We start from the raw sequence: 25133 nt of genomic DNA on the forward strand, positions 1-25133 counted from the left end.
TTTACATCCTACCCAAGACACACAAGGGTGTCCTCCCACCACCAGGGAGACCAATTGTGTCAGGCATTGACTCACTTCTGGAACCATTTTCCAGATTCTGCAACTATTTCCTCCAACCCATGGTGAAAAAACTCCCTCCTTTCTCCAGGATACCAGAGATGTACTACGTCTCATAGAAACAACTAATCACAAAGACTCGATTGATTAACTGGTAACTCTTGATGTAGAGGCCCTCTATACTAACATTCCTCAAACAGCCACCCTGGCAGTGGTCGAGAAAGCCCTACTTTCTGAGGACTGGAACGCACCATCTGCAGTCAGTTTCATTATGGATTGCGCTACCACTGCCCTGACAGAAAACGTTTTTCAATTTGGTGAACAGCTATACCATCAGACTCCGGGGACGCAGCTTCGCCCCTAGTCTGGGCTATCCCTATAGGACCGCTTTTGAGGAGGAAAACATCTTTCATGCCACTAACCCCTACAGCACAAATATTACTTTGTGGCGAAGATACATTGACGCCATCCTCATTTTTTTGAGAGGCGACAGAACCACATGCAACACTTTTTGCGATTGGATTGCCTCTTTCAAACCTTTTCTCCGGTTCACTAGTAACACGTCTGATGAAAACATTCCCTTCCTAGACCTACTAACTCAACTGGGGGAGGATGGCAACTAGACCACAACTACATTAAAACACAACACAAATAGTAACAACTTGCTATTATAGGGTAGCCACCACCCCAGGGCACTACAAGACAACCTCCTGTATGGACAATTTCTACGGTTGCACCGTAATTGTAGCTCTGTTTCTGACAATGACAAACAAGCCCTCATACTCTCTGAAAATCTTGTTAATTGAGCCTACCCACAGCAATGTGAGAATGGCCAAAAAAAGGGCTAGAAATATCAATAGAGTGGCGCTATTGGAAGACCATCTAAAACCTCCAGAAGACATGCACACTTGCGTTATCTCATACACAGCTGACTAACAGAATATGCAAGATTATAAACAAGCATTGGAACACCCTCCAGTCTGGCAGTTTAATCATGCCACAACCTAGGTTTGCTTTCAAACGTACTTCAAACATAAAAGACATGCTGGTGCACAAAAGACCAAGGGTATCAGACAGTTCAGACCAAGGGACCCTGTGGTCCCTGTCCCGGGCCATTTCCCCTGTGGTTCCTGCACGGTCTGTAGCCTGACTACGACAAAAGAAATAAAACTGACAAACACGTTCACCTGAACACAAACGGCCCATACCAACTGCAATACAAAAACTCCATTTACACAATCACATGCCCCTGTGATAAAAGATACATAGGCATAATTACCAGACTGGTCAAGATCTGCATTACTGAGCCCCGCAGAAATATCAGGTGTAACAAAACTAGCACTAAAATGTGCACACACTTTATTGACCTTGGTCACACAGCTGATGATTTACGAATGACTGTGCTGGAAGCCCTTTTCATTTTGAGAAAAGGTGCACTCTTTAAAAGGGGACAAACACTGTATTGTCCGTCTGTCCATACACATTCAGGGATTGAATGAAGATATACCATGGGAAGGGATCAAATGGTAGCCTTCACCAATCATTCAATGATCTTGATCTGGCAATATGCTATTTCACACATTATGTGTGTTCTCCTTACTGGCAACACGTTCCACCTCTGCAATGGTAGTAACAATGACACACACGTTCTGTTCTACCTCTGGCTATGGGCCAGAACCCAGTAGGTAATTAGACTCTGTAAAGACAATGCATGATTAATACTAGACTACACTACTTTAGTGAGAGTTAGCTCTGTCTCTGTTAATTCTCTACTGCATTTTTAATTGGCTGTCAACATAATTCACACAAACTCGTAGGACCATCTAAGATCCTTTGCTCCTTAACAAGAGAAATTATTTCTTAGGTTTCACTAGCCTCCTTCATGGCATCATTTCCTATGATTGGTTGTGCACTCTCCCAAGAACGTTAGTGGGTGACTGCACTCCTGGAAAATTGTGTTTTGTATATTGCCTCTCCTATTCACCTTTTGGTACGGAAAGGAGAGCCACATAGGCGCATACTCGCCCACATTCAATGGGAGCGCTACAACAATTTTCAACCCTGTCACATTAATTACTAGCAACAATGTATGTAATACATAGGCTCCTAACCCACTACAAGATGACATCCACAATCCCCGGCCCATCACTGCTGACCTTTGATCAGCAATTAACCACTTCGTACGGACCACCTGTCACCAATTAGGGACAGGAGGAGGGTTTATAAACCGAACAACCACCTCCAAGTCCTCACTCCCGAGGGAATTGAGCAGGGGTAGGTCGATGGTTAAGTTCTCCAATGGAGGACGTGAGTACTGGATTTCTGGCTTTCCATCATGTGAACGGAGGTTATTATTCCTCCCCCTGGGCTCACTTACAAAATTTCAATTGAAAGTTGACTTCCCAACAGCACGCTAAATATTTTAGCTTTATCTCAGTGTTTCTCTCAAAGAGATGATGACATCACCCTCATTGGGCGAGTATTTTTTTTCCCCATCCTTTTGACCACAGTTTATGAAACCACCACCTATATGTTTTTATGTAACGTGTTTATTTAACTTGGTTCCTATCACTACTTGTTACAAATCACGAACGCATGCTAGTATTGCATGCCTCTACAAGTACTATTCAAAACTGCTCTGTATGGTGCTATTTTATGAATTCTTTTCATATCTTCCTCCCCCAAGTCAGTGATTTTACATTCTGCAGGTGCACTTATAGGGTACTTAGTGCTTGGACACTACTTGTTGCATCTTTGGTCCCTGACACTGAGTAGATTAGTTATACATTTTACGGTCCTGAAGAACTGCCCTACATCACATTTTAGATAATTGACGGCATGAAACAGGTTGACCTTATAAGTCACCAGGGATCATTGTCCCCACCTGTGACATCACGTTTTTAATAAGTCAGGCATACTCATGGATTACAATTTGAGACTTGCCTAGCTTTTTCAAGTCACTCATCACTACATCAACACCTACGTTTCCTCAATCTTCTCAAAGGGCCCTTAACTTGCACTTCACATCAGGGCTTTGGAAAAAGATCTCCGATAAAGAGCCCCCTTGAGGGTGCCAGTCAAGCATTGCAGCACCGGACCAACAAGGAGCAAGCCCCATGATGAAGAATGACACCCGCAAGGGTGTGCGAGGGCCATATTTCCAAAAAGGAACTACTCCCCTTGTAGTGGCTCCTTTTCTCTGACCTACTCCCCTTTGTCCCCTTTAGGAACAGCATACCTTTTTCTTTTGAGAATTTCCAAGAAGGGCATACATAAATGCTCTGACAACATAGATGAAGTCACTACTGAAAGTAACTTGATAAATGTGGCGTCGCGGTGAGACTGAAAACAGGGCATTAAATTAAAGATGGTCTCCTGAAGAAAATTCAAGGGTCAATGCTTTAAAGTCATGAGTTAACAGCTATCTTATAATTAAAGACAGCCAATCTTGCAACTCCAAATTATAGTGGATCTGTGCCAGGAAGAAATTTATGATCTAATTTCTGAGGACCTTGTTGAAGAATTTTACATCCACAGTCTGGCTAAGGGTTACCAGTCTTTATGGGGACCAGGAAACATCTTGAATAGCATAGCTTGCCTTCATTCTCCATATGGTACACTCTTCCCAGTACTGTTTTGAAGTGGGTAGGGTCACAACACTGAATAGATTTTACCACTGCAAGCCCTTTAGAAAATTATGAAAAGCCACAGAAGCCAGATCCCTTGAATGTCCTGTACTGGTATTGGAACATATACTGGTTTGCTTACAAGAAGTCCAAAGAAAATAAGGAGGACAAGCAGAGGGACAGAGAGCATGGAAATGTACACAACACAACTGCCAATTTTCTTTAAAACACTCCTAACCCACCAAGCCAGGTTGAGATGTGAAATCCTCCGCCTTGAAATATGTGATGTGAAATCCTCTTGCTTGAACTATGCCCTGAACCCCAAATTACTCACACATCAGTCACTTTCTCGCCATTAAGGGCTCCTGAAATCCCTTGGCTGATTTTACTTGTGAGAAGACCTGTTGTTTGCCTTGATAGCCCATCTTTGGGTTCACAGGACACTGGAAAGCTCCAGCAATCGCCATCATTTAATCTCTAGCAGATTCTGCTTACTGGCCTAGAAGTCCGGATTTAGAAACGTGAAAAAACAGAATTGCCTTACCTAGCATCACAGCCTCTAATAATATACCATCTCATACACTACTTCATCTATACTTTCCATCAAAAGTAGCTCCACCATCACCTTCCCTCCAATACTTACTGTCCTTCCCCAAGCTTTTCGTGGTAAACATGGACGTTCTGTAGCCCAGTCGCTCATGTGGTGCTGCATGCATAATCTCTCCCATCTTTTCACAGAGTGGGTCCAGTGAGTTCCCTTGTAAATACACCCAGCACTGAGATAGGTACCGGTCAACATCATATTAGCGAGGAATTCAGGAGTTCCATGATGGAACTGTAACTGGAAAAGGCCATTTATGCATGGGAAGCAGCGGCATAATGATATACACTGCTGACTATTTTAATGAATCACTTTTCACGTGCAACAGTATGCACGTGCAGGCACTATTATTGATTAGGCACTAATGATGTTGCAACCTATACATTCTAGACTGTGGATTGAACTTGTGGGGTTCCCCGCTAGTTCTGAAACAACCTTGTGTCGTATTGATTTGTTTCCTATGCAGGTTGTGCCAGCAAACAAACGGGTAACATTCCCGTACTGTCATATAGTGGTAGGTAGGTCCCACCATACCACTTGTGTAGATAGTAACCACCATAGGTCCTGATGAATCGCCACTAGATTACTTTGACTAATCAAGGCGTGAAACATGTTGACCCTCTGGGAGTAGAGCGCCTGTAGACTCATTGTAGCTTGACAGTCACCTACCCTGTTTTTTCTTTTAATCAGACTGGGGTCCCACCGGAATAAATACAATTCCCCCGGGATCCCCTCATCTGTTTGAACAATTTCACTTACATCTACACTCACTAGGCCCCTTACCCCCACTGCACCTTTACGGCTGGAACAAAAGATCTCCGATAAAGAGCCCCTTTATGGGAGCCCATCGGGTATTACAGCGCCGACCCAACGGGGAGCAGGTCCCTTCTTTTTAGTGATCCCCTGAGGAACTTCGTACTTTCTTGTGTGCAGCTATATAGGGATCGCCACAATCAGATTAATGTTTAGAAATATACAACTATTTGGATCTAAATCTGAGGTGCTGCTTCAGCGGCTGTATTTTCATGTATGTTGGGAAATGTTTATAGCACAAGCAGAAAGACCATTGATTATTTTTTACAGTGCTTCGAACGTGGAAGCAAGACTAGGACCTCAATAGCGGATTGATACAAGGACTTTTGGCTCTTACTTGTAGTTGCTTTACAGTGTATCGTGTAGCAGGATTCACAGGACAAAGAGTTGGGGTTAGAGTGCACCTGATGAGCTCCATATTCCTGCATTAAATACAGAGCTTACACCCAGAGTATATTAACATGCTGCAAAGGAAAAACAGAAGGCAAAAAAAAAGCTGAAAATAGGCACGAGAAACACAAATTCAGTGACCATTTCTACAGAAGTAAAGCAGATGCAAAAAACATAAAACTCAGCTGCGTGGTAATCACACAGCTGAGATACTATCTCAGGAAGCCTTACTATACCAACACGGAACCAATGAGGAGCCTCTCCGACCTATGCCCAAATATTGACAAGCTGCTGTGCATTCTGCACAAAGTCTACAGTGTCCATTAGTTTTGTTGCAGAGGCAATTTGGTAAAAAGTTTTGAAGAATGCAATATATAAATACTTGGCATGTACAGCAAATTGGCTTATTTCTGGCGCAACTTGGTGCCAAACGTGTTGTGAAAAGCTTGCAGGTATACGCAGGTGGCATTACAACTTTCTGGGCCGTTTCATAGTTCAGCCCAAGGATTTCCTATCACCACTACATAAAGTAGAGATCCACTACAGACGAGAATATACTACTAACCACCTATCATTTGTGAATTGTCATGCCACTGAATTAAGTTTGCTTCAAAATGCGAACTTGTACCTTGTTACTAATAATCGGTGTTAATGTTATCAAAGAATGACAAGTAATTCATATGCTATGTTGTCACGATATTTATTGGTTGTGATAAAGCACAGAAAGCAGTTATAGAAATTTTATTGCACTGCATGGTGGTGTTTGTCTGCTTCTTATCCGCTGTGTATATACTGTTCTCATTTAATGTGATTAATACCTCTGTTTTTTTAATTACGTGTTTTTATTTAAGTGATTACGTTTTATGTAGCTTTAATGTGTTTTCGAATAAAGCTTGTTTGGTTTGGACAAGTAATTTAAACAACAGCTATAAACCACTTTCAGGTTCTTAATTTTAAAAAAGTGTGAACTGAAACAAAATCTTTATCAAACGATTTTTAACTTTTGGTAATAAAACATTAAAATAAAAAATTTAAAAAGAGGAAATGTGTTTCACAAAAACTTTACCTAATATACCTGCTTTGCCTATATTGGTTATAGACTCGCCATAGTGCCGTCGAGAAAGGACAGGTGACGTGGACGGGCTTGGTATACTTTCAGTATCAGAGGCCGAGGTAGTTTCTTTAAATGTGCTGAGAAAGCATGGCTTCATCAACCTGTAAGGAGTAGGATTTGCTGTGTTGTACCAGTGGATCTGAACAGGAGAAATGTTGATGTAGTGCTTCAATATTAATGGCTCCAGTCTATATGCCTAGAGGAGAAATTAAAGAAAAGAATAATACGAGATTTTATAGTGAAAAAAGAGAAAAGCGAAAATGTCCTCCAAACTTCGGCATAACAGGGACAAAGTAATTTCACGGAAAAAGGCCATGTAGGCCATAAAAAATATGAGATACTTCATTCACAATACACAAAGGGCAAAAACAGCACACAAAAATCCAGCAGCAACAAGATGTGAACAGGTCCTGTCAAGACGCGTTAGTCCCTTATGGGCCAGGGCAGATGGTGTTGATTGTGCTTGTGTGTGGCACTTCTATGTATTAAGTGTTATAATTCAAGTGAAGCTTTATTATGAGCCCAGGCATATGCACATTTTTTAAAATGCAGTAATCATAATCAAGTGAGACTACCAGAACATTTTGTACTGTACACAACAGACAGAACACCTGCTTGCCAAATGTGTGTAAATCTGGCACCTTTTGTATGAAAGATCCCTACACAAAGTGTAAGCTACTTACCTTAGAATATCCACCAGAGCCGTGTTATCAATCTAACTGCAGATTCATTACCTTCCAATACTCCCAGGTGGAAGGTAGGATCCATAACCTTGTACAGTAGTGCTTCCACAAGCCGCTTGATGGCACCATATCGTTCCAGAAGTGACGGAGCAGATCCACATACAAACTCCACTGCTGCAAGCTAATGTTCGTTTATTATTTCCCTCCTTTTCGTGCCCTCAGACGCGGAGCGTGAACAATTGTTGGTACCAGTGGGCTGATCCCTAATTTGGGACCTTTTTAGATGTTACAAAAGTGTCACTCCAAAAAACGGGGAGGTGAGAGGGCAGTGAGGAATATCAGTTAGATAGAGTTTCTACCAGAAATAGCATTACTGAAGGTGGGCAACTTGTTGTTTTGCTGGATACTTTTAACCGCTGATATACTCACATTACAATAGATACCAAAGGTGGCAGGTCTTTAAAGTGGGCTCAGACTATACAGTCATGCTGGATTTAGCAGACAAAGTGTTGTTCCTGCTGGATCTGCCTGTTAAGGTAGCAGTGCTTTGTAAATATATGCAATGATGCCCACACCACAGCCTGGCAGATGTTAAGGACACACACTCTATGAGCCAACTCAGTGGTATCAGCCTTAGCCCTTGCGAAATGGGCTCTCAGGCCTTTCGGGGGCTGCTTCTTGGCCAGTGCATGGCAGATCTTGATGCAGGGGACTATCCAATTTGGCAGGCTCGTCTTCTACAGAACTGTCCCTTTCTACATCCCAGAGAACCCCAAAATCAATGTAAAAGTTTAAAGCCCTAAAGAGGTCCAGCAATGGAGCCTTTCCTCCTGTTTTGAGGGATGAGGAGCAAAGAAGGCAGCCATGGTGATGGATTGCCCTATGTGAAAGGGAGTCACAGTTTTTGGCAAGAATTATGTCCAAGTCCTCAACACCAAAAGGTGGAATATGGCGGTTGCATCGAGAAACGTCAAGATCAAGTTAAAGTCCCACAAAAAGCATGGGTGCTAACATGTGAATCAAACCCTTGATAAATCTCATCACACCAGGTGATTTAAAGAAAGACCGTTGGTCCAGTAAACATAAAAAAGGACATCTAACAGATGTCCTTGTAAGGAGTCAATCTTGCAGGTGCAACACAAGACCACAAATTTGTCCCAGCAACCAGCATAAGTGTTTTTTGTGGAAAAGCACCCGGGGGCAAAGATGGCACTCACCTCTTCAGGCAGCAGATCAAATATAGTCAGATGCTGCTAAAAAAAACTCCACAAATATAAATGTAGACTGCACAGATTCCGGTGAAGGCCCCTGAGGTGTTGCGGTTACAGAAGATCCTCACAAAGTGGTAGCCTGTTTGGACGACAAATGCTCAAGCCCAGACGTTTCAGGCACCACAAAGGCCTTGCCCAATCTGTAGCCACTACGATGACTTGAGCCCGGTTGTTCTGGATTGTTTTTAGAACTCAAGACAGGGGTGGGAAGGCTTACAGGAGTCCTGTGTTCCATTCCACTCTGAATGTCTCACCTAACAAATGTTCTTGTGGAAACTCCAACAGGTAAAACTTTTAACACCACATGTTCTTGAATGTGGTGAAAAGTTCCAGCTTTAGTTCTCCCCACTGGTGGATGATGCCCTGCGCCACCTCGGGATGTAAATGCCAGCTGAGATCTAGATGCCGCCTGCTGAGCTTGTCTGCTCTTGCATTCAGGGACCCTGCCAGGAGGTTGGTTGGCCATGGGGAAAATGCCCAAGCGATCCAACCAGACCCACAGAGCTTGCTGATAAAGGATCCAGGATGCCACTCAGCTCCACGTGTTGCAATACCACACGGCAGTGATATTGTCAATGAGAATCTGCACCAACTTCTGCTTGATGAATGACAGAAAGGCCTTCAGAATCAGACAAATGATGTGGAGCTGGGCCTCCTGATAAAGACCAGTCTTCTAATCTCCACCTTCCCCCAGATGAACTCCCCAACCCAAAAGGGATGCATCTGTCATCACTGGCAGCTCTAGGTTTGGAAGGGAGATGGGCCAACCGCAGGACCAATTTCAGTAGAATCGCCATTACTGCAGATTGTCTCTTCCGAGATTTGGAGGACATCTGTCAGAATTCCTTGATGCTGGGCCCACTGAAACTTAAGATTCCATTGCTGTCTGCATATGCCACCTTTCATAGCTTACAAGGAAGACACAGGAGGCCAAGAGGCAGAGAAGCCTCAGAGCTGTCCTCACCGTGATCCAGAACAGAAGCTGAAACATCAGATCATAGCCAGATTTTTCTTGACTCGTTGTGGCAGTGAGAAGGCCCAGAACTGTTTTGTGTCTTAGACAGGCACAATAAATGGAAGCCTCTGAGAAGGAGTCAGTTGCGACTCCGGCTCGTTGATAGTAAGCCCAAACGATGTCAGAAGGTTTGCGGTCACCTGGAGGAGGTCTATGAATGTCTGTGGCAAGTCTGCCTTCAACAGCTCGTGGACTTGGTAAGGGAAAACTGGTATTCCCCACCTCCGAAGAATTAATCGTGACCATTGCCATCACTTAGTAAACACCCAAGCAGTGCTTGTGAGACCAAAAGGGAGCACAGCAAGCTGAAAATTCTTCTGGCTTACCTTGAAGCACAGGTTATGTCTGTGGGACTGAAGGACGAGTATATAAAAATGTGTGTCCTAAAGGTCCAAGGATGCCATTCAGTTGCCAGGGTGCAGAGTAGGATCTGAGCCAGCATGAACGATTTGCATTTGTCCTTCCACAGGAAGGTATTAAAAAATTGGTCTAAAATATGTCGGAGACCTCCATCCTTTTTCGGCACAAGGCATTAACGAAAATAACAACTATCTCTTCCGAGTCTGGTACCTCTCTTGACAGTAACCTTGGACAGTAATGTTTGCACTACCTGCAGAAGAATCAACAGATACTCTTCTCTCTGATGTGGGGAAATGTGGGTTGTGGAAAAAATAAGTTAGAACATAGAAATTCTGAACATTTCAGAAGACCCATTTGCCTGATGGATTGCCAACCTGGGAAGCAGCACTGGATCCTGCCCCCCATTAGATGGACCTACCCCACAAAGGACTAACTAAAGTGAGTTGGAGGTTGTTCCAACATGGGAGGGGTAATGAGTAGAATAATGACCATGCTGGTCTGCACTTTGCCTGACCAACGCCTAGATACCCTCAAGTGTGATTAGCCACGCTCTACAAATCCACATACCATAACGTAGCACGCCTATGGCCTATAAAGGACTGGGATCACTGCTGTATTGTTGGGGAGACTGCCTTTGCCTATAGGCAAACCATCAGGAACAGCATCTGAACTTTTTGGTGTGGAAACTGCTTGGCAGTTATCAACAAACCCAGGGAGTGCATGAGGGCTCTAATTTGCTTGAAGGGCTCAAAAACAGAATCTGCTTTTTCACTGACAAAGCATGAGCCAATAAAAAACATATCCATGAGAGAGGCTTTCACATTGCTGGCACTCATGGGTGTGACCCAGATGATTTTCCAGCAATGTGCAACACTGTTGCCAACTGAACTTCCCAGGAAATCAGCAGTATCCAGGCTACCACTGATAACATGTTTGGATTGTCTTATCGGTCATCAATTGCCTGAACCAAGGAGAATCTAAGGCTTTCTGGAACCACCAGCAAGATCTCCATGTCACCCATAGGGCATGAGTGTAGCAGCCAAAGAGGCAGACAACATTAACTGGACTGGACAATGAAAACATACTCTTGCCAAAGTCTCAACCCTCTTCAACTCTCTGTTTGAAAGAGTCATGGGGAATGAATAGGGTTTCTCATTACTAGTTGATGCCTGAACCACAAGGCTTTCTAGAGTACGATATTTAGTAAGAAAATTAGCATCTCAACGAGTCGGTCACACTTATTTACCACTGGCCAGAAACAGGGATTTGGCCAGCAATAGGGTTTTTGACCAGATGGCAATCAATGTACCTCTGAGGGAGCACAGGGTCAGATATCACTAGCCCACGCAACAACATTTCTTAAAGGACTTTCATTTTGGTCTCACGTGATGGCAGATGTACATCTAGAACCTCAGCTGCCCACTGGACCATCACTGTAAAGTATACACTTTCTCCCAAAGGTAGGCTAATTGGCGAGTCAACCCCTGCATCAGGGGAGCTGTCAAGCTCACAGGGCACTTGTAAAACCATGTAAAAATTATCATCTGTGTAACTGGGTGCGGAGAAACCTATCCCCACCATTATCACCCCTATTGCGGAAATCTCTTGTCCAGAATCAGACACAAAAATATAAAGGAAACTTTATTGTGTGTTTGCCAAGGCAGAGGCACCAGGTCAGAGTCGGAATGTATGAAAATCGGTTCTGCTTTAGTAATCTCGTAATGACACTGGTTGAGATTAAGTAAAGTTGGTTTGGTGTCAAACATCAGACTCCGCAGTGGATCCTCTTGGTGACGTGGCATTTGTCCTGGCATAGATGTGGAAGATTCTTTAAACAAGAGGAACCAGGAGCTTTTATATAGGTCCAGCACATGTGCTCCCTTCAAAAATGACTTCAATACAAGAGTGTGCAGTTCCTTAGACAAATTTAGGAGACATGAAGGGTTGAGTAATAGTGGTATGCCAGGTCAGTGGAATATGCTCCAATAGGAGCAAGTGCCCTCACACATCCTGAAGGGTATCATGCTTCATCATCTGGGCATGCTCCTCGTCGGGCCGGCGCTGCAATGCCTAACGTGTACCCCCGAAGGGGCTCTTTGCCAGAGAGCTTTTAATTTTGCCATATGAGGAGGTGTGGGTATGTGGGGTGTGAAGAGTGTGTAGTGTGGTGGAAAAAGGTGATTTAAAATAGGTCTAGTGATGTTGGGTTTAACCCAATCGATGCTCATGACGGAGCGATTCCATCAGGAGCATCGGTTGAGCTGTGCTTATGACGGAACCGCTCCGTCATGAGCACAGCTCCTGGGGGAAGCGCTGGCCGGACTGGCGACTGAACTGGGGGATCGGTGGCTGCATCGGGCCGCGGGGGAGTAGCCGGGGGGGCCCTACGGGAGCTGACTGGTTGTCCCCTGGAGTGGGGATCCTACGCTCTTCTAGTCTTGGGGGCATCTGATTAGGAGAGGCGCCAGATCGGGACCATACTCCAGCAGGGGGCCCCCGCGACGAGCCAGTGGTCGGAGCAGGCCCAGGAGTGTCAGCGAGACTGCAGGGTGAGGACAGCAGATCTCGCCGGATCGTTGCAGCGCTATGGGCCTTGGGGGGTGTTTGCAGGTGGGCGAGCCAACATTGGTGAAGGCATCTTGGCCTCGGCTGTGGAAACTGGGCCCGTGATAGGCAGCCGTGCCGGGTCGCACCCCTGGGACGGTGGGAGAGCTGTCTGGGATCTGAACAACGGCGTCCCGGGAGGGGCCACGTGGCCTTGGTGCCCGACGTCTCAGCGGGGTCTGCTCACGGACCGAGGCTCACATCGGGGGATTGCGGGCCCCGGGTCGGGGGTGCTTCCCCACCTCTACTCTTTCCCCTCTTCCTTCCCGTGGGCCGGGCGACTAATTCCTCTGTGGTGTGCCTGCACGGGGGAGGCCCTGGTGTCGGCATCCTGTCCATCGTGGTCTGAAGGTGTGAAGGGTCCGCCGCCATGACGAGGGACAAGGGTGGAGGTGGCTCCACGAGGCATGGGCCTATTGACAAGCTCACGGGCCCGGGAGCGACAGGGGGAGCCGCCGGGGTATCTCAGGATGCAATACCGGACAAAGCGGCACTAATGGCGGCTATCACCCAATCCCGAGATACGCTGGACGCAAAAATTGGCGCAGTGGGAGCTGATGTTATGTTACTGCGCCAAGATTTCCAGAACGCGGTGTCCCGCATCACGGAAGCGGAGACCCGCATATCTGGGGTGGAAGATGACGTCGGCGTCCTCAAGCAGAAGGTGGCGGGCCTGGAGAGCATCCAGAGGGGCTTGGCGCTTCGGGTCGAGGATGCCGAAGGACGCACCCGGAGGAACAACCTGCGCTTTGTTGGCCTTCCGTAGGGGTGTGAGAATGGCAATAAGGAGCGCTTTCTTACGCAGTGGTTGAAGAGCTGGCTCCTGCCGGATGTGCTGTCCAGGTGCTTCGTCGTGGAGCGGGCCCACAGAGCGCTTCTGCAGAAGCCCCCGGTGGGGGCTCGCCCAAGACCGGTGATTGCGAGGCTGCTCAATTACCTTGACCGAGACACTGTGCTGAAGCAGGCCCGCGTCAAAGAACCTTTGCTCTATAATAATCAACGTATCCTGGTGTTCCCGGATTATACACGACTCGTGCAGCAGCAACGCCAATCGTTCATGGCGGCAAAGGCTAGGCTGAGAGACCTCAATCACCCGTATGCTCTGCTATTCCCAGCCCGCTAGCGAGTGGTCTTTCAATCCCGCACCCACTTCTTTGACTCTCCGGAAGAGGTCTAAGTGGACTAACGAAACTGTTAGGGTGCGGGTGAATACGCCGCCTGGCCTGCAGTCAGACTCCTCATTGAGTGAGGGGCCGTCAAAGAATCCTCGTGGACAGCGTCGGAAGGGCCATAGGAGATCGCGATCCCGGAGGCGCTCCGCTTCCCGTGGAGCCCAGGCCCAAGAGAACTCTGCTTCTCAGCTCCGGACACTAGATCCGTGATACCTGTGAATAGGGTGGTGCCGGGGTGCTTCCTTCATTGGACTATGTGACTGTTGGCTTTCAGGGTCTAGAGGGAGCCCTTAGGAGGGCTGAACCCCCACCGACTGAGTTTGTGGAGGGTGGGCCTGGGTGATATGGACGGTAAGTTGGGGATCCATTGGCGGGCGCAGCCTGGGCCCCCCGGTCGGGGGCATGGAGCCAACCCCGCCACGACAGGTACTTCAGTGTTGTTGAGGTATGGGGAGGGGGGTTTGTTACAGGGAGGGGGTTTGGTTGGGGATATGAGTTGCGATTTCACACTGTACATATCGATCGTACGCACCCGTGGCGGGGACCTCTTATCCGTGCTACATCCAGGCATGTTCCCCAATGGCTAGTGGGAGGGCAGAAACTGAGGCGTCCCCGGGCGCCCTTCGTATTGTTAGCTGGAATGTGCGAGGGGTCCTGGATAAAATTAAGCGAGGGGCAGTCCTTTGTCAGGCGAAAAGGGTCGGAGCTGTTATTCTCTTTTTGCAGGAGACTCATCTGATGGGCTCGAAGGCCCTGTGCCTGCAGCGATACAGTTTCCAGCAGGTCTTTCATGCGGGGTTCCTGCAGGGCTCTAGGGGAGTAGCGGTCTTGATACATCGCAGGGTCCCATATGTGCATGCGCAACAGTGGCTGGACCCGCAGGGGCGATACCTGTTTCTTGCGGGGCAAGATTGGGGAGGACCCTATCGTACTAGGATGTGTGTACGCCCCCCCCCCCATTACAGTGGTCCTTGGTGGAGCGGTTACTCTCTCTGTGGGCGGACATGCCGGACGTGGCTGCGGTGGTGGGTGGCGATTGGAATGATGTGATGGATTTGGGGAGGGACAGGAGCAGGGCGGGAGGGGCCCAGGGTGGCAACTCAGCACACGAAGTTGCACTCACTGGTTAGGAGCCTCGATTGGGTGGACACCTGGCGGCACGTACACGGCGATAGGAGGTAATTTACATATCTCTCGGCGGTCCATAAGTCGTTTTCTCGGCTCGACTATGTTTTCGTCCCTCGGGCGCTTGCAACGCGGGTGCGGTCAGCTGGGTTCCTTCCTAGGGGGCTGTCGGACCACGCGCCGGAATTCGTGGTGCTGCGGTTAGGTGGGGGGCGGCAACCATTTCGTTGGCGACTAGCAGTGTGGAATTTGCAGAACGTCGAATACGAGAAGTCAATGAGGGAGGCGATCGCGGACTACTTTGTCTCCAATGCGGGGTCGGTCCCTTGTGCCGTAACACTTTGGGAGGCACTGAAGCCCACTTTACGGGGTGTAGACATTGCATGGTGTGTGGCGGCCCGTAGGAAGCGTCGAGAGGGGTTGGTCAGGGCCAAGGCGGAGATTGAAGGGCTTGAGCGTCGATGCCGGGAGGAGGGCGGCGGTCCGGGGGTACGACAGCTCCTGTTGGCGAGGCAGTCCTATGCCTCACTCCTGATGGATGAGGCTCGCCAAGCATGGCTGGCTACACGCAGCAGGATCTACCAGTGGGGCAACAAGTCGAGCAAAATGCTACATCGGCTCTGCCAGGGTGTTTTTCATCCCCAGGTTACCCTGGGGGTGCTGGATGTGAGAGGGACGCCAATGATTGACCCTACAACCATAGCAGAGAGCTTCGCCACGTACTACGCAGATTTATACGCCTCTAGGGAGTGCCTGCCGGAGGCTATGGTGGACAAATTCCTTGAGGATCTCCCGCCCAGAGCTCTGTCTGATGAAACGCGCCGGCAGTTGGAGCTCCCCCTCCCGGAGAAGGAACTGGGTAAGGCCCTAGGTGAGCTCAATTCTGGGAAGGCACCGGGACCCAATGGGTTCCCCAGTGAGTTCCATCGTAGATATAATCTACAACTAGCGCCTTATTATCGGGCGGCGGTGGAGGAGGCCAGGGATGCTGGTCGGCTTCCATCGGACTGGCGGCATGCAGAAGTGGTGGTGTTTCATAAGCCTGGTCGGCCCCCGGAACAGCATGCTTCATACCGCCCTATATCCCTCCTCAACGTGGAGGCTAAGGTTCTGGCCAAGGCTCTGGCTAATCACCTTCTGCCTCACATCTCGACATTGGTACACCCGGACCAGGCTGGGTTCATGCCCCAGAGAGCGACCCGGCACAACATACGGCGGGCACACGTGGCACTGGCGGCGGTCCGGCAGACGGGGGTGCCGGCTGCGCTCCTACTGGCGGACATGGACAGGGCATTTGATTCCCTGAGCTGGGTGTATCTGTTCGCCCTCCTTTGTCGGCTTAACCTCGGTCCTCGGTTCCTGTCGTATGTGACGCTCTTATATACCGACTTGACGGCTTCGGTTCGCGTGGCGGGAGCGATCTCGTCCAGCTTCCCTATTAGACGTGGTACCAGGCAGGGGCGCCCCCTGTCGCCCTATCTTTTCGCCCTCGCTATGGACCCGTTGGCGGCATGGGTGCGTATGGATGCACAGTTGGAGGGATTTGAGTGGGCCCCGGGCCTTTCGGACAGGATCGCATTATATGCGGATGATGTCCTATTCTTTTTAACAGCATTGGACAAGTCGGGCCGCGCATACTGGAGATAATGCAGATATTTGGGGAAACGTCTGGGCTGTATATGAACCCCCGCAAGTCCACACTGTGGGTCTTTGGTCCTCGGGTGAGAGTGGATGCGTGGGCGTCGACGCTACAGGTGGCGGAGGGAGGACTTAAATATCTGGGAGTCTTTCTGTCGGAGGTACCGACGTTATCCTGGGAGTGGAACTTGGTGCCGGTATGGGAGCACGTACGTGCAGATCTTGCGACTTGGTCCCATATGCCGCTGACTATTTATGGTAGGTCGGCGATCTTTAAGATGGTCGTGCTACCCCGTTTGCTATACCGCTTACAGAACCACCCGTACCCGATCGCGCCTCGCTGGTTCAGGCTGGTGAACTCGGCGCTGAGCCGGTTCCTGTGGGGGCAAGGGGCGGTGTGTGTGGAGTGGCGCACATGCTTTCTCTCCACCTATTGTGGAGGCCTGGCGACCTCAGATATCCTCTCATACTACCAAGCCTCACATCTGTTAGTTCTCAATGAGTGGTGGTATGGGGACAGGAGGGACCCAGCTTATGCGTTGGAGCGGCACCTCATGGGGCGGTACACTCTGCACACGATCCTCTATTCAGCGAGACTGCGGGGTGCGCTTCCACCGGCGACGGGGGTTAGTCTTCCAGGTCTGGCGGCAATCTTTAAGAAGAATGGGGTGGTGGAATACCCTAACGGAGGAAACTCCTGTGGCACAACGGATACCTGCCTGACCTAGCGGCCCTACAGGGCTTTAGCGGATGGGATGCCATCGGCATCTCCACCCTGGGCGATGTAGTGCGGAATGGGTCCATTAAATCGTTTCAGAATCTACAAGAGGAATTCTGTATGCCTCGGACACAATTTTACCGGTACCTCCAGCTCCGACATGCGCTTTCCCCCAGTCTGGAGGGCCTTGCTTCCATCCCAGAGTTTAGCCCATTGGAGGCGAAGGTATTCATGGGCGGCCTTGCCACCAAAAAAAAAATCGCGGATATACCAGTCCTTGGTCATCCACAGTGGGCCTTCACTAGATAAGCTGCGGAAGGGGTGGGAGGAGGACATAGGCACGCTGGAGGACGAAGATTGGAGGGAGGCCCTGGCCTCCCCCAGGTGAGCTGCCATAGCAATGCGCCTCCGACTTGTCCAATTCAAGTATCTTCACCGGGTTTATTATACTCTGGTACGGCTATACCGAGCGGGCCTGGTTGCCTCCCCGGAATGTCTCCGGTGTGGCAGGGCGGAGGGCACATTCCTTCACACGGTCTGGCGATGCTCGTCGCTGGATCGTTTCTGGAGGGGAGTCTTTTCTTGTCTGTCTGAGGTCCTTGGGTGGATGCTCCCCCACACGCCACAGCTAGCTCTGTTACATGTGATGGAAAATATCGGGGGCAACATATATAAACGGCACCTTCTGCTGCTCGGCCTCACTTTGGCGAAACGTGATATTGCTAGACTGTGGAAGGACACGCTGGCTCTCTCGGTGGCCTCCTGAAAAAATGGCCTGGACTTCTGCATGGGGCTGGAGCAGCCCATATTTGTGGCTCGGGGTTGCCCACGTAAGCATCATAAAATATGGAAGCGGTGGGCGGACTATAGAGGCCTGTGGTTGGAGCCTCCGAATGCAACAGTCGATGTTTTACTATCTCCTGAGGCGAAAAGCCGGGAGAGCGCTAGCTATTGTTTTTAATCTGTTTAAGAAAATTGTTGTTTCTCACCTGCCCACTCGCTCCATCTGAGCTCTCCTTCGCTCTTGGTAGCCCCGCACAGCAGATCCATCGCTGGTGCGGAGCCTCACACTGCCGCCGCCATTCCCCGGAGGACATTGGCCACGCCTACCACTTCAGGCCACGCCCCTTCCGTTTCCCCCATTATAAATAATGTGCTTCCCCCGACCGCGCAGCGGGCGGGCGCAGCGGGCACGCCGCTTGCGCGCCAAAGGCGTGCCCGTCTGCGCCAGTCCGCGGCCGACCGGGACAAGGGGCTGGCCACTAAGCGCAATTCATAATATACACCTCTGATCAACTGCGCGCTTTTAACAAAAAGTGGCCCCTGAACATTGCTACACTGTCTTATGTTCAGCTCCTTGGCATCGCTCTGTCCAGGGCCATCTCACCCATCCCTTCTCTCCCCTCTTCCACAGCTGCTTTCCTCCTGAACACAAGGTCAGCCGTTAAACATCAGATTGAAATATTCAATCTATTAGATTCCAACTCTCCTGACCTACTGTTTCTTACCGAAACTTGGTACCGGTCGGATTCCCTACCTAGCATTCTGGCAGCCCTCCCGCCTCATTATTCCATGCTCCGCGCAGACCGCCAGGAGAACAAAGCAGGCGGCAGGGTAGCCTTAATTGCCCGTAAAGACCTTCATTTTCAGATACTCGCCTCATCCACGATTTCTACAGCTGATTGTTTAGTAGCCCGTTCCACCTCCTTTAAGATTCCTATCACCTGTCTACTAATATATCGCCCTCCTCAATCATCTCCAGGTTTTCCCTCGGCCATCCAGGACCTACTGGCCACTTTGGTGGTCAACAACGCCTCCGTTCTTGTACTGGGTGACTTTAATTTTTGGCCTAACGACCCTGCTGAAGATACTAAATCTAAGGATTTTACACAACTGCTTCTCAGCCTTAATTTCACCCAGCATGTTCAAGGCCCTACTCATACCCAGGGCCACATTCTTGACCAGATATGGACACTAAACATCCCGATGTCAGTCCCTAAAATTTCCCCCTGCCTATGGTCCGACCATTCTATGCTAGCCTTTTCCATGGATCTGAACCACAAAACAATACCTCCTTGCTCAAAAACCACTCAAACAAGGAATTGGAATCGAGTTGATATTTCTTCTCTGTGCAACTCGTTAAACGCCACCTGCCCAGACTTATCAGGCCTGATTCCCCACTCCCAGATCCTCACCCTAGATCATTGGCTAGCCAAAGCCTGTGATGCAGTGGCCCCTCTGAAGCGGGTCACCATTAACCGCACCCACAATGCCAACAAGTGGTTTAGTCCTGGCCTTAAAGCCAAAAAATTAGAATTACGGCAGGCTGAACGAGCCTGGAGAAAAGAATACTGCCCTACCCGGAAACAATATTATATTACCATTCTTAAAGAATACAAACAAGCCATTTTGGCAGCTAAAACAGAATACTTCTCGGAGTGCATTTTAGCTGCTGAAAGCCAACCACGGGAGATCTTTGCCACTGTTCATGAGTTGGCATCCTCGAATAGAACTCTGCCCAAGATCTTCCCCTCTCAGGTGTTATGCGACTCATTAAATGAATTCTTTATTGATAAAATAACTTGTATCAAAGCCAACATGCCCCCTTCCTCGTTTACTCTCCCTCAACCCCCCCCTTCCAGGCAATGCCTTGTCCCTCACTTCCATCCCCCCACTCACCAGAGAAACCCTGTTTCCTTTACTTAGCCTGTGGTAAATATTCTTTTACCTGGACTGAATTTCATACGGAATCTAAAAATAAAATAGCTCAGAATAATAAGAGGCAGAATCCGTGGTATAAGAGGTTTCTGAATGGGCTTTATTCCAAAAATGGCCGACTCGAGTCGCGGCCTTCAGGTTCCGTCACCACGGGGGTTCAGGAAGTGAAGTACGATACTTTATTGACAGGAAATTGCTTTTATAGGACATACATTTACAATGAAACCAATATAGAAGGCGTAACAATTGATAAGAGGAAAGATACAGTAAATACGTAACCGAAACTGGGCGTAATAAGGAGCAAAAAGAAACATGATTGGCTATGATTATCATACATAGGTGGATCTATAAGATAATACTTGACATAGATGCGCGCGCAGCAGCATGACGTGTAATTGACGTGCAACTAGGGGGTGAAGGGGGCTTGACATTTAGCTCTACATGTGGAGACAAAAAGTCTGGGGGGTCAAGTCAACCTAATCCCAAATCATATCTAACATCCTATGTTTAAAGAACTATGTTATCCACAAGGAAGGACTCTCGGACAGAATCTATTCTATACTGACTGTGAGTGCGTGTTCAAGCGTCTAAGTGTCTATATGAGATGCGAGGGGCAGAAAACTTTCCATGGCAACAGGGCTATGAATTACTTGCATGAGGACGGAAAGGCCGAGCCCTTCGCTTGGGAGCTAAAGGAAATGTTTACCCAAACTACTAGACAGGAATGCATCGGCTGAAGAGCAAAGTAGATAATTCGAAGGTGAAATACAGCTTCTTGGCAGGCAGGCGAAACTGGCCGAGGCAGGCACCGTTAGCTGCACAGGAAGTAGGACAAAGTTCATGGATACAGATGCGGGCTCAAGCTGGTGCTGTCAGAGACAGAGAGCAGGGAAAGGCTTTGAGGACAGAATCGGGCCTACTCTGCCTGAACTGTAAAAATGGAGTAACTTAGCCATATAAAGTCGGTGGCCTTTCATACTTAGGAATCGAATATCCAGCCCATTGATGGCGGATCTGACAGAGAACATGTTGATGGTGGGCGCACATGTGTTTGCGTCATCGAAACTGGAACTGGAGGGAACATACATGTACTTGTGACATGCACATAGAACCGTTGGGGTCCAAGATAGGGGACATAACTGATCAGGAAAATCCACATTTCCACATTCCCTCCTTGTCCCCTACTTGCCCTTCAAGAGATATCGATCTTCATTAATCCATCGATTTGCTCATGGAGCATCATTTCTTCTTCTTTCTTCTTCCGGGATTTTGAACGAAAACCTTGATATGGAATACACGATGTGGCACACAGACCACAAATCGCTGGTCCACATTGCAGGCATAAGCAGCAACTGAATAGTATAAGAAGGCCAATACCTAGGAAGGACAGAACACTCCATCCCCAGGCTGATATCACACTCCAAAACCACCCGGACCACGTCCAAGTGCCTGGATTCTCGTGTATCTGGCTCACAATCTTATGAAGGCGTGTTATAGCTTTATATACAGATGGCGAATTTTCTGGTATGAATATGCAGCAGCTGGATCCGATGACCCTACAAGCTCCGCCCCTATCGGCCAGGATGACGTCAAGGACAAGACGATTCTGAAGAACAACAATTCTCATCACCGATTGCTCCTCTGTCAGATTGCCTAGGGCGGCTATAGTCTCATTCACTACAGCTTCAAGAGTCTTGGTTAGTCTACGTATCAGCTTACTATTTGATATTGTACCTATATAGGGAAAGATACCTTTATTGAAATCTACATACTTGTCCCATGCCGTCTCAGTATAATCGACAACTGGGAGATCTCTCCGCTCTCTATTGTGTACTAAATGAACATTTCGATAATAATCAGGAGGAGCTAGGAAAACAGGTGGCAAAAGAAATGCTATGTAACAGGTACCATCCCAATCTAGAGGCAGACGCATATATGCGGTTTGACCACATATAAAGTAGGAATGGCGAGAAGCTCTAAATGAAGATTTACCCTGATCACTATATTCTACTGTAGTAACGCATTTGCTATGGCCCATATGTATGGAACCAACTTTTCTTACACATAATTCACCCTTAACTGGAAATACTGACATAGTGGGCAGAATTAGTTCAACTTCGGATTTGACATTCAGAATCATAAGATTAGGTGTAAAATTACCTAATCCATACACTTCATTTTCTAGATCAGTTCCTGTTCTACTGGGGTAACCCTCCTTATCTGGGTAACAGACTTTGAATAAAACTAGATTCAGATTTCCCCATATCCAATGTTGTTGATAAACTGCTGTGTCTGAGTCTATGGAATTTAGTAAACTAAACCATGCTCCACAGGAGCCATTATGTGTGAATGGGTGGGGGAAGAAAGGCAGAACTCCTTTGTTATTCTGATAGGGAGGGAGTCGGCCACACACCCAACAATTGGTGGCATTACTACTCTGATGGGAATGATGTAACATACTAATGAAAGTGTTATTGCGCAGCGCAAGTCTATAAGATAATTCATGCGGAGGTAAGTCACTAAAAGAATGTTCAGTAGTAACATTATAAACATGTCTAGAAATAGGGTAATATATGTGCAACAACATACTCGTAATAATTATTAAAAGACTCAATAAAAACAGAATTAATAATGTCCCCATACAGTAGCTACGCAGTGATTTACAATACGCCTGTCGTTTCAACATTTTCCGGGTATTTTCTCTACTCAGGTCCAAGGGATACATGTCAGAGACAATTCAACCGCTTCACCTTGGAGAGGACTTAAACAATCAAATTGCTCGACTGTTTGGGCCTAAGCTTTAATTTGTAGTTCTTAGAGTCATTCGGTTCAACAAAGGGAAGTTTTGAATCAGTCTGTGAGGGAGTGCAGGGCACAGTGTCTATATCCGAGGATAGTCCATGAAATTTCTTGATGTGGCTTGAATGAATCCAGCCCTTGCGGCCCTCGATCTTCACGGCTGTTCTTGTGGTCAACAGGACTAGCTTGGGTGTCTTCCACCTGGGCTCCAGTTGAGTCTTTCTGTCAAAGTTCCTCACGAAGACATAATCACCCGGAATTACGTCATGGGGTTTCACCTCAGTGTTGTCAGGAAAGGCTGCAGCTACCTGTGAACGACAAGATTGTAGTGCAGACATCAAGGAAGCCAAGTAATCTGTCAGCATATTACAATCAACATCAGTTATTTTACGTGGTATAGGCGTCCCCCACATATTCGGTGGTCTGCCGAAGATCACCTCATACGGGGATAGCCCTGTTCGAGAGTGTGCTACCATTCTTATGTAAAATAGTGCAACTGGTAAGGCTACTATCCAGTCAACACCTTTCTCCTTACATATTTTAGACAATCTGATTTTCAAAATTTGATTATGTCGTTCCACGAGACCTGCTGCCTCGGGGTGTCGGACACAATGAAACTTCCACTGATATCCCAACAAAAGTGAGACATGTTTCATTAATTCGGATGAGAAAGGCTGGCCATTATCTGAATATACAACACGTGGTAAACCGTACCGTGGGAAGAATTCTCGAACTAGCTGCTTGGCAGTGGTCGGGGCAGTGTAATCTGATACTGGGTACGCCTCAGTCCATCGGGAGAGAGCGCAGACAACTACAAGAACATATTTGAATCCTCGACATCGTTCCATCTGGATATAATCCATCTGGAGGACTTCAAAAGGATGATCAGGAGTCTGAAATCCACCCTGCTCTACGGGAACACTTTTTCCTGGGTTGAACTGACAACATATCATACAGGTACGGACTTTTTGTTTAGCTGCTGCTCGTAAATGTTTATTCAACCAAATGTGTTGAATGCTATCTAGCATAGCTTTCTCTCCTAAATGCGCCGGACTGTGAATTGTAGCTATAATGGCTTGGACCATAGAGTCAGGAAGAAACCATACAGATTTCTCCTTCGTCATCCATCCCTGATCTGTCTGGATCCCTCCTAGTTCAGTCCATTTCTTTATTTCTTCTGCTGTGGCATGTGACTGTATGTCAATTATGTCAAGTGCGGGATCCTTAATTGTCATACACTGTGTTGGTGTCTGAACTATTGGCTTTGTCATGTCGGATGTGCGAGTCTGAGCAGTCTGTTTAGCTGTTCTGTCAGCTAAATCATTGCCTTGAGAAATGATATCAGTAACCTTCGTGTGTGCTTTACATTTCATAATCGATATAGCAGTGGGCAGATGGATTGCGTCTAACAAAGCATGAATGAGAGACCCGTGCTGAATATGGGTCCCATGAGAAGTTAAATAACCCCTCTCTCGCCAAAGCACCCCGAAGTCATGTACGACTCCAAATGCATAACGTGAATCAGTGTATATGTTAACTTTCTTATTTGTGGCTTGAATACAGGCTTGTGTTAGAGCAATAAGTTCTGCTGCTTGGGCTGACAAAGTATCTATACAGTTTGTTTCAATAACTTCAGTGTCTGTTGTAACTGCATACGCGGCCACTAAATCTCCTGTACTTGTTCTCATGCATGATCCATCTACATACAAAGTCAGGTCTGGATCTAACAATGGAACGTCTGTTAAGTCTTGTCTAGGTTTCGTCTTTATTTCAATAACTTCAACACAATCATGAGCTAGTGGGTCTGTTCCAATTACAGGTAAGAGTGTAGCAGGATTCAATGTATTACAACGTCGGATCTCTATGTGTGGCTGAAACAATGTCAGTTCATAACCGGTAAGTCTTGCTATGGTCAAGTGTTGTGTTTGCGTTCGGTTCACAAGAACTTCTACTGCATGTGGTACTTGTACTGTCAATGGATGTCCTAACACTATGGCATCGCTTTGTCTGATTGCTAAAGCTGTTGCTGCCACTGATTTCAGGCACGCAGGCAAAGCCTGAGCTACGGGATCCAATGTACTGGAAAAATAAGCACATGGCTTGCATGATCCTGCTTGTTCCTGAGTGAGTACTGACAAGGCAGTACCTTCGCGTTCTGTAACAAAAAGTGTAAAATGTTTGCTGTAACATGGTGTCGCTAAAACAGGTGCTTGACATAAAGCTTTCTTTAAGCTTTCAAAAGCTTGTGTGTGTTCCTGAGTCCAAGGGAGGACAGTCGATGTGGCTGCCTCCTGTGTTGTCAACTGAATGAGTGGTTTTGCTAGAAATGCATATTGAGGGATCCACTGCCTACAATATGAAGTGAGGCCTATGAAAGCCCGCACCTCCTTTTGTGTCTGGGGTATTGACATGTTAGCAATTAACTGGAT

General features: G+C 47.6%; 1 protein-coding gene across 4 annotated transcripts in view; it reads right to left on the reverse strand.

The window, feature by feature from the left end:
- DDHD1 (DDHD domain containing 1) overlaps positions 1–25133 on the reverse strand; it is a 317731-nt gene that overhangs the window by 20553 nt on the left and 272045 nt on the right. For 2 of the 4 annotated variants that reach the window (XM_085626836.1, XM_085626834.1), the window contains one exon: positions 6554–6797. In XM_085626836.1, the coding sequence (XP_085482962.1) occupies positions 6554–6797 (244 nt within the window). The remainder of the gene's footprint in view (positions 1–6553; positions 6798–25133) is intronic. The other 2 variants (XM_085626837.1, XM_085626835.1) reach the window with 1 other exon arrangement.

Source organism: Triturus cristatus, chromosome 9 (genome assembly GCF_964204655.1).
Source record: "Triturus cristatus chromosome 9, aTriCri1.1, whole genome shotgun sequence".
NCBI classification, from domain to species: domain Eukaryota; kingdom Metazoa; phylum Chordata; class Amphibia; order Caudata; family Salamandridae; genus Triturus; species Triturus cristatus.